This window comes from Hippoglossus hippoglossus, chromosome 3, assembly GCF_009819705.1.
Source record: "Hippoglossus hippoglossus isolate fHipHip1 chromosome 3, fHipHip1.pri, whole genome shotgun sequence".
Lineage (NCBI taxonomy): Eukaryota > Metazoa > Chordata > Actinopteri > Pleuronectiformes > Pleuronectidae > Hippoglossus > Hippoglossus hippoglossus.
In genome coordinates, this window is record NC_047153.1 from 17,507,478 (window position 1) to 17,517,824 (window position 10,347).

Here is a 10,347-nt window from a genome sequence, read left to right on the forward strand (position 1 = left end):
GCAGGACCAAACCAAGAGACACACAGGTTTAAAGCTGGAGGAAGTCACAGTAGACTGTCACACAGGAGGTTTATTCAAGATAAAATTCTTAACCCTGCTCAAGTGTCCATGAGCAAAACGGTGAATCCCTCCCAGTCCTAAATGATCCTCCACTATCATTTTCCCTACCTGGATCAGTAATTACCATTTTACTTTTATCTGTGTTATTTTTACTTGCTAGCCCTAGGATACACCATAGTAAGGAACGGTTGTATCTACAGGCCGACAATAGCACCACATCAAAAAGAAAGGAAAAAAATCAGCAGATGAATTTGCTGATGCAGTGAGGCCAGTGCTACAGAGGGCCACGGCAGAAGGAAAAAAACAAATACACATACGCACAAAACATAGGTCCATAAAGAAAGCGGATTTCTTGGCTTTAATTCTGCCACAACACTGTTCAACTTCATACGCAGTATGTACCAGTTTAAATGCAAAATGTTAAAATAAGGGTTCAGCAGTGGAGCCCCTTGCTGGTGACTGACAGCATCGTCATCGGCTCAGTCATAATATACACTGTGGCCCTCCATGAGCCCAACAACAGCATTGTTACCAGAGTGGCAGGGTGCATTCGAATACAATACAATTGCTTAGCTTAGAAAAACTGAACACGCTACATATGGCTCTTACCTGAATTGAGCAGAATCGTTCAGAATCAGCAAAGTGATTCATAACTTCAACCCTATTGTATAACCTGTCCTTGGGGGAAGTTTAGCGGAGTGAAGTTTCAGAGAATGAAATGTAAAGAATACACTAATTTGCCACATTGAAGGATTTATGGCAAACTAAGAGTTACGCACAGCTTTTAACTCAACAATGGGGCTTGTGCTCAACAACAAGACCTGCTTACAAAGCAGATATACAGTAGATGTTGCTTTTCTAGTTTTGACTGAGTTGTCGTCAATCCACTCTTTGTGTGTGTAATGTTAAGAACTGACACCAACCATCGACCATCTCTCTGCATAGTATTTTTTTCCCCTTTTCATTCGATTAATGCGCTGTGAAGAAAAACTGTTATTATGATCGTGAAAAGCCTGCCTTCCTTCAATGGAGTATAAAACCTTGCGCATCGCCTATATCTCACAAGCCTTCAACCTTGATTCAAGCTTGTATTGAAGCGTCCAACAATCCATTATCTATACCACTTATCCTTTGAGGGTCGCAGGGGGGGGGGGGGACAGACCCGATCCAGGCTGACGCTGGGCGAGATGCGGAGCACACCCTATTCAGGTTGACAGTCCATCACAGGACCAACATACAGAGACAAACAACCATTCACACCTACAAGCAATTTAGAGTCTCTGAATGACCTAACATGCACGTCTTCGGAGGGAGGGAGCCAGAGTACCAGGAGAAAACACGTGGACACAAGGCTTACCACTGTACCACCGTGCCACTAGCAATACATGTAAAGAAAAACTATACATCTAGTGTTAAAGTGAGGCACATATGAACTGTATATACAGCAGGTGATGGCAGCAGAAAGTGTAATGTTTGGGAATATTAGTACAAAGAAATCAACTGGTGCTGAAGCTCAGTTCACCACAGAACAATTCATATTTCGATTGTAGACGGATGAATGTGAAATGTTAATGTTCACAGTTTGGGTATTCTGAGATAAAACAAGAGAGGTTTAACACCTCACATTTTAATAAAATAATATAGACCTCAATTTCATGCATACACTGAGCTGCCAATGTGCAGTAAAAGCTTCATAAACCCATTTAACCATTACCAGGATGCATTGCACGGTTAACCTGAACAGGAAGTTGTGGGAATAATGTCCTAATCTGGAATTGGTAAAAAAAAAAAAAAAAAGGCACTTAGCTGTTGATGGGCTGAATCATTTCACAACCCTAACCCCTTTCACAAATTAAATTTAAATATATGTTTTCATGGATTTTTTTGTAGCCACAACGACCGATCTTTCATTATAAATTCCAGTTGAGAGCTTCATTTCGTGCTTATTTTTAGAGCTGGCTGAGTAATCCTGCGTTATGAAATAACCCTCAGCTCCCACCACAGCGAGGCGTCTGCACCACAAGCTACAGGAAAACAGCAACAAACTGCTGCTCTAAAGTGGGTGCTTCAAACGCTCTGTATAAACAATACACAAACTTTCAAGCCATAATATAAATTTGAATACTTTATAGCTTGTTACAGACCCTTGCTCATGAGACGTGTATTAGGGGATTTAATAGCGTACAGTAGAGCTATATTTAGATGCTGAATGTATTCAGACAAACGGAACATTTAAAACGATAAATGAAGTGGTCTCTGACAGCTAGGTTTAGGGTTTCAGGAGAAAAGAATTTATATATCTATATATATATAAATATATATATATACACTAACGTGGTGGTTCAGAAAGAGCCTGACAGCTAAGTAGACACGGCACTTACTCAGGCATACTAATGGCTGGTAAGACACAATTGGACCAGCAATGCAACAGCACTTTTATGACGTTCATAATTTCAAGTCCGGTCATTTCATATGACAAACACATGCTCTTTTATTTCCCGTTCTCCATGCTCTCCTCTCTGATTTTAGATGACAGATAGATGCAGGACTCTGCAGTGTGTGATGCAGTATTTACAGCAGGCATGAAATATTTGAGTCCAGGCATTAATATCAACAGATTTTAGAGCCCTGTTTGCTCTTGCCTTCAGGTCAGCACAGCGGATTTCCCTCCATATCTGAGGTATAAATTCAGGGCGGACAGGGTTATGATGTCATTACTTAATGCCAGACATTACTAGCTGAGCAGCACAAGATGGAAAAGTCATTCCTGATTAATCGCGTGTGCTGGGGAATACATTTTAATTTTCTTTTTCGCTCTGTCTGTCAGTGCACAGCAGCGCCTCTGCTTCCTTTCCATCTTTAACACACTCGTTCTGATCTCGGCCCCTATCTGAATTTCTCTCTCTCTCTCTCCGTCTTCACACATATTCTCCTTCCCTCTGTGTGGGTGTCTCTCACTTGGCCCTTCCCCTGTATTAGTCTCCTGTATGTAGGCCACAGCTCTTTTAAAAGTTCTGTCATTTGAATACTATAAAGATGGATCACTTGCACATTTTTAAGGGCTTAATACTTTTTTTTCCAGCTTCACGAGCATAATAATTTCCCATGTATACTTTGCGTGTCCTCTGATGGTTAATTCTAATCTGTGACACTAACAGCAGCACTTTTTTTTTACTTCATATGTCCTGCATGTATAATAGTACCTGCTAGATTTAAATGTCAGACTTGAGAGGATGAAAAACAAATGGTTCACAGCTTCCAGTGTTCATTACAGTTGTCCGCAGCCTCCTCTCTGCAGCTTCTTCTCTTCTCGTTCACACACCACCTCTTTGCTCTCCATTGAACTGTGTGCTCTGAGGTAGTTAACTGTATTGAAGTGTATGTGTATTCTCTGGTCTCCCTGGACAGCTAGAAGGACCCTGAAGTACCTGAACATCGTCAGTACTCAATGAGATATCTCACGAAAGCACACACTCTCAGACACACAGTATCCCCTGCTCTGTTCTCGAGAATTGTTTGTGGTTTTCAATGTGGCCGAGGAGAAAACATAGAGGAAAATTTCACTATTTCTGTGTGTGTGTGTGTGTGTGTGTGTGTGTGTGTGTGTGTGTGTGTGTGTGTGTGTGTGTGTGTGTGTGTGTGTGTGTGTGCCCACCTTTTAGTCTGTCTCTCCCACGTAAAGGTGAAAGTTTTAAGTGCTCCCATGCTTCTCGTATACAAGAAGCAGAAAATCGTTACAAAATACACACGCACAAGAACACACATTTATCCATAAGGAATCCCACACAAACGTGCACACAGACAAACAGCACTCACACACAACTGAATTTAAAGCTACAAAGGAAAGTATCATTAACACGTTGTTCTCATGAGAATCAGGACCGATACGAACATCTGATTGAGTTACACCATCAATATATCAATTATTGATTTTCAAAGTATATACTCTAATTATCTGATAATTTGTGTTTTGTTCTTCGTGGACAACCTCACCTATCTTTGAACCCAGGTGCTCTACAATTCAATACATTCAGTATCACTTTTGTTTTACCATTTAGTCTTTATAAGAGCAGTAGAAACATTCGATAATAATGTAGTCATGGGCATGATATATACATTAAAGTTCAATAATGTAATGTCACAAAGTATTTTCAACAATTCGATCTTTTGTAAAACATTGCTTATAGAACTACAAATGAATTTTACCAAAATGTAATTCATTATCTGTTTTTACACATTTGGGTAGCCACAAGTTTAAGTTAAGTTTAAGCTGTTGACAAATACATTAATTAAAAGAGTATATGCATTCAACTATACTAGATTGTTATAAAAGCATTTATAATATTTTAAACAGTTTTTGTTGAATTCTTAATGAGAGGACTTTAATTGCTTGCCCTATTCATCTTTTGTTAATTAATATTTGGTTTCTTTGTCCTTATTTTCAGGTATCGTTTTGTTATTCTAAGTTTTCTATTTGGATATATGTCTGTAAAACAGGAGATAATAAGAAAGATCAAAGATGTAATGAATAGTCTTTGAATGACTCTTAGTAAAAATATTTAAAGCAGGATGACTTTAAGTTGAGTATTCTATTCTTCTCAAATGCTCTATATGTGGGGGATTATATAAACAAATGATCCACTAATGTATCTAGTCCCACATCCTTCTTCAGTGAATGGAATGTGCAGGTGGCATCACATGACCTTAGTCATGTGATAGCAGGTGGTCACATATGGAGGGAAGATCACGACAATTGGGGAAATTCACTGAAGAAGGCCTTGGCCTCCTGTCAAAAGCTGCTAAAGGAGCTAAGTGGATCCTCTATTTAGAATATCTACCACACACACTAAATGTGTCCCCAAGGTCAAGAATGAATTTTTAATCAGTGTCTGACACACACATCAATTTATTTCTTTCACATTTTATTATGCCGTCTGAATTTTCACTAGATTCATTGACACATTTCACATTTCTCCTTTATGTCTCATTCCCTCAGTTTTGTAGACCTACAGTGAATTTGGATTGGGCAGACAGCTCTGTTTTAATTAGTGTGTGTGTGTGAGAGAGAGAGAGAGAGAGAGAGAGAGAGAGAGAGAGAGAGAGAGAGAGAGAGAGAGAGAGAGAGAGAGAGGGTTTGTGTGTTTCCCATGTGTGTCATATTAGTATGCCAGACGGGGGGACAGACAGCAAGTTCCAATATCTTGTTGTTTGGCATCGATTCAATGTCGGCTAATTGTCACCGTGTGCATGGTCGGAAATAGAGACATTTAATCAGTCCTAAATGAAAAGGGAATTAAAATAAGTCACTGTAATGTCCTACTGTGTGTGTGTGTGTGTGTGTGTGTGTGTGTGTGTGTGTGTGTGTGTGTGTGTGTGTGTGTGTGTGTGTGTCCCACGTAGGCCTATGTCAGTGAGTTTGTGTGTGAGTGATTTAAAAAGCGATTCATAGTCGAAAGTTAAAAATGAAGTTCTCGGACATGTTATTTCATTCTGTGTGTGCGTTTGGGTTTGAGCTCGCAGCAAAGTGTATTTAATTCCATTCCCTGTAGACTGTAGTTAACATTGTATTAATTATATAAGCACTAGCTGAGTTTAAGTGGATCATCATCACAGTTGGACATTTGAATGTTTCTTGGCTGAAACAACCTGTTGATGAGTTTGTTTTGTTTCTCCAAGTCTTATCTTTTGGTAGCAGAGAAGCAGCTTAATTTAAGTATAAAGTATAAATACTGGAACAGTACAGGCCACATGCATCTATTTTTGTGTCTACATGTGCATCTAATATGCATTCATGATTGGCAACTAACACACGTATGTATTAAAATCAATTAACTTTTGTTACCTAATCGAAGGTTTTGATTTTTAAATAAAATAATAATTGAGTATTTGACTAATAATTAAAGTGTACAGAATTAACTACTTAATGGTATACAAGGCATTTGGTGAGGACACTCATTGACATAATACATTCCACAGCCCCTTGCCCTAACCTTAACGATCCAAACTAAAAGCATAACCCTAACACTTGTTCTAACCCTAACCCAAAAAACAAGTCTTAACTCTCAATCAGCCCATTGAAAAAGTGAGGAACGGCTCACAAAGACATAAGTACAGGAACACACACACACACACTCACACTCACACGCACACACACAGAGATTACATAACTTCTCCACCAGACCATCTAATTCAGTTATTTGAGTGGTGATTATCAAAAAAAAAAGTCCTAAATAACAATGTCAGAGTCAGAACAAAGAGATCTTTATACAGTGAAGAGGAATGGATTTCAACAAACTTTCTAATGTTAAATAATGGAAAATATTCACTAGGTCTGCAGTCTCCCGTTCCACTGGTTGATAGGTTCGTCGGTCGATATGTTCTCAACTAAAGGAATGAAAAGCTATGGATCTGACTTATTTAACATGTAATAAATGTTGTAGAGTGGAGTTAGCTCCAATATTTGACACCATATCATAGAAGACACTGAGGCTATATCTTGTTTAGACGGATGCACCAAAAGTTGAGTGCAAACAGCTCAGCAACCCATAAAGCACATCATCAAAAAACATCTGCGTCAGGATACTTCATCAACTTTGTGTTACCATATGTTTGGCTTAATAATTAGGTTCAATTATTTCATTTGCCCTAAATACTATGTTTGTTTATAATTGATTTAGGCTAACAAGGCTACCAGATACAATGCAGTTGGCGTATTGTGGCAAATTTAGTTTATCCAGCCCAATCAATTGGTTGAAGAATATGTAATAATTTTCTTTAGTTGATACAGCGCTAATAATCACCAGCGTCCAGAAAGCTTCGTCAAACTTTGTTCTCCATCTCGACGCTGCATGCCTGGCTCTTATATTTGCTCTTCAGTTTGTGTCTGAAGACATGTGACTTTTTATGACATTTCGAGACAATCAATAATTTGTTATGTAGTGGAATTTGAAAAGCGACATCGGATTTAAGAGGCTGACAACCATCTGGGGTTTGAGGTTTGATCGAATAAATTATTGCTAACCTCCGTCTGTCTTTCCAGATGTCTGTCTGTCTGCCCTTTAATTTAGTCTTAGACTCCGTCTCTGTGTGTTTAGCTCCACCAAATAGCTGCTGGTCTGCTGCGTATCCCACTGTAATAATGTGGAATAATACTAAAGGACTTTATGTGTGGCCATAATAGGGGTCTCTGTGTTGTTGTTGGTTGGGCAGGTAAATTACACTTCATACTCTACTATTTTTGTTTGAACTGAGAAGAATAACAAAAGCAGCCAATATAAAATCTGCTTACGGTGGGGAAAAAAACTAACGGGAAAAATGCAGATTATGAAGCTGATATACAATGAGGGGAAACAAACACACACACACACACCGATGTGAAAGATAAATCCCAGGTGATAAGAAGCAGTTGCTTCAATCATAAACAGCTTAAACGCACCATCATCATTTTCATCAACATTCACAATTCTCCCACAATCACACAAATCCCTTTCTTTCCAGTTTTACAGGCTGGCAGAGAATAAAGATAACAGCCACAAACACACACACACACACACACACACACACACACACACACACAATCTAAACACACTGTAGAAAACTGTCTCTACAGCAATGTAGAAGCCCAGCGACTGAGGAGGAGTAACACAAAAAACTGTTACTTACACACACAAACAATTATCAGGAATCTTAACACTGTTGGAAACTATTTTCCTCTTAATCGCAGAGGGAAAGACCTGACTGGTTTGTGCGCGTGTGTGCGCGTGTGTGTGTGTGTGTGTGTGTGTGCGCGTGTGTGTGTGTGTGTGTGCGTGTGTGAGGGAGTAGATTAAGTGAGAAATACAGAGGGACAGGCATTGAGACAGAGAGGGAGGAGAAGTGCACACAGAGAAGCTATTGATAAACAGTAACGCTCCCACCGAACGAGCGGAATGTTAACACTTTCTTCTCCGTCCTTCTACAACGTGGGCAAACCTCCACGGCCGCAAAATCCCCACCATCCCAGACCCGCTGGGCTCCCGGCACACAGCATCCATCCTCGTCATGCTCTCCACGGGCTTTGAGACAACTGCTCCTCAGTGAGAGTGACTCCACAAAAATCACGTTTCACTGCGAGCGTGGTGTTTCCTCTCTACATGCCCCGCAGATGACAATTTCACCCCGTGCCCGTCTGTGAGACTCTGTCCAGTCTCGGCTTACTTCGGTTTTCTGTGACACAGGTTATTGAGTTAAACCCGCCCGAGCATCGCCTCCTACACCAAACCGGATTGGCTGCGAGCTATTTGCTGTGTACACTTGGGACAGGACCACATGGAATCTGGTTTATTTATTTTGATGAGGATGCCTGCACTGTTTCCCAGACGTGATGCTGTGTCCAAGTTGGGCACTGCACTCTGCACACTGTCTTCCACGCGCACGCACACGCCAAGCACACACACCGAGCTCCTGTGTGTGTATGTGTGTGCGTATAGGCGCGCTCTTATTCTCTCGTTTGCACTCAGTATCTCGAGCACGCACGCACAGAAAGACGCACACACGCCATATCCAGAGCAGAGCGCACATACGCAACTCTCTATAGCGCACACACACACACACACGCACGCACACGCACACACACACACACACACGCACACGCACACACGCACAGTCGGCAGAAACGACTGCAGGAATTATCCACCTCCCCTGACTCCGACCTGCGAATATTCTGATCCCGTCCGTGCATGAATGCGCGCGCGGGCACGTACACGCACACGAGCCATACAAATCGAAAGCCTCCCAAACTCACCCTTGGACGAGGAGAGATCCCCGATGAGGAGCCCCAGCAGGAGGAGAAGCGGGAGGTCGCGTCTCAGCCTCCCCCTCATCGGCAGCAGCAGCAGCAGCTCGGTCGCTCCCCAATCCGTCATTTTGCTGTTAAATAAAATCCAAGCTCGCTTTAATGTTAAAGCCTGATCCCCACCTCGCCGCTCTGCTTGGCTGAAGGAAGCGGAGGGGGGTACAAGAGGACGGCCGCCCCCCTCCTCCTTACTCTTCTTTTTATATGTATAAAAAAAAACAAAATAAAAAAAAGATCACACCCGAGGATCAATCACGAATATCCCACACACACATGTCCATGTTAACGTGTGGACGGGATAACCGGTGACGGGTTGACGGTCTGAGATCGGGCAACACGCCGCTGGTGTGAGCTGTCATAGCAGAGACCGGTGGAGCGCAGGAAAGAGAGAGAGAGATGAAGAGATTCAGTGGAGGAGAGGAGAGAGGTGGTAGGTAGGTCCGCACAGCACGGCGAGCGAGCGACGACTGAGAGAGAGGGAGAGGGAGAGACGGGTAGAAAGCATGAGAGAGAGAGAGAGAGAGAGAGAGAGAGAGAGAGAGAGAGAGAGAGAGAGAGAGAGAGAGAGAGAGAGAGAGAGGCAGGGAGGGAGAGAGGCGAGGAGAGGTGAGTTAGTCGAAGTAAGAGGCTGGGAGGAAAAGTGAGAGACGGTGGAGGAGGGATGGAGAGAGAAAGAAGGGAAATAGAAGACTTGGAAGAAAGTGAGGGGAAAGGGAGGAAGGGTTAAGAGGGGAAAGGAGGGAGAAAAGAGAGAGGGGCAAGAGAGGAAAGAATGAGATTTAGGGAGAGACAGAGGGAGGACAGAGGAAGAAAAGGAGCAAGTTCAAGAAAAGAGGGAAAGATTTCAGTATAGGCAGTAAGAGAGGGAGATGGAGAGTGATGAAAAGAGGGGGGAGGAGTGATTTCAAGAAATAGGTAGGGATGGAGGGAGAGAGAAGAATTTAAGGAGAAAGAAAGGAGCGAAATGATAAAAGAGGGATAGCAGGAGGGATTCAGTCAGGGAGGGATTAAGGGAGAGATATTATCAGGAGAGAAAGTGAGGAAGAGGAGGACAAAGGAGGGATGGAGTGGGGAAAGGCTCAATGACAGAGGAGGTAAAGAGAGATGAGAGCTGAGAAGAAAGTAGGAGGGCAAGTAAGGAAAGGGGTAAGAGAGGAACGTGTGAGGTTTAAGGAAGACAAAAGAGGGGGAAGAGGAAGAAAAATAATAAAAAGAGAAATGTCATGAAAAAGAGACTTTATTTAATAGGTGGTAGAGGAGGGATGAAGGGAGGAAAAAGAGAAAAAATTCAAGTGAAAGAGAGAAACAAAAGGATAAAAAAGGGATAACAAGAGGGATTCAGTTAGGGAAGGTGGGAAGGGACGAATGGTTATGAGAAAAATATAAGGATTAAGGAGGGAAGAAGGAAAGAGGGATGAGAGCTGAAAAAGAAAGGAGGAAAGGGTGATTCAGGA

The 10,347-nt window shown here is 41.9% G+C and overlaps 1 protein-coding gene across 2 annotated transcripts in view; it reads right to left on the reverse strand.

Moving 5' to 3' along the window:
* LOC117756771 (CUB and sushi domain-containing protein 1-like) overlaps positions 1-9,429 on the reverse strand; it is a 380,356-nt gene extending 370,927 nt beyond the window's left edge. For both annotated transcript variants that reach the window (XM_034577551.1, XM_034577542.1), the window contains exon 1: positions 8,843-9,429. In XM_034577551.1, the coding sequence (XP_034433442.1) occupies positions 8,843-8,963 (121 nt within the window). In that variant the 5' untranslated portion in view covers positions 8,964-9,429. The remainder of the gene's footprint in view (positions 1-8,842) is intronic.
* Between the last annotated feature and the right edge of the window lie 918 nt (positions 9,430-10,347).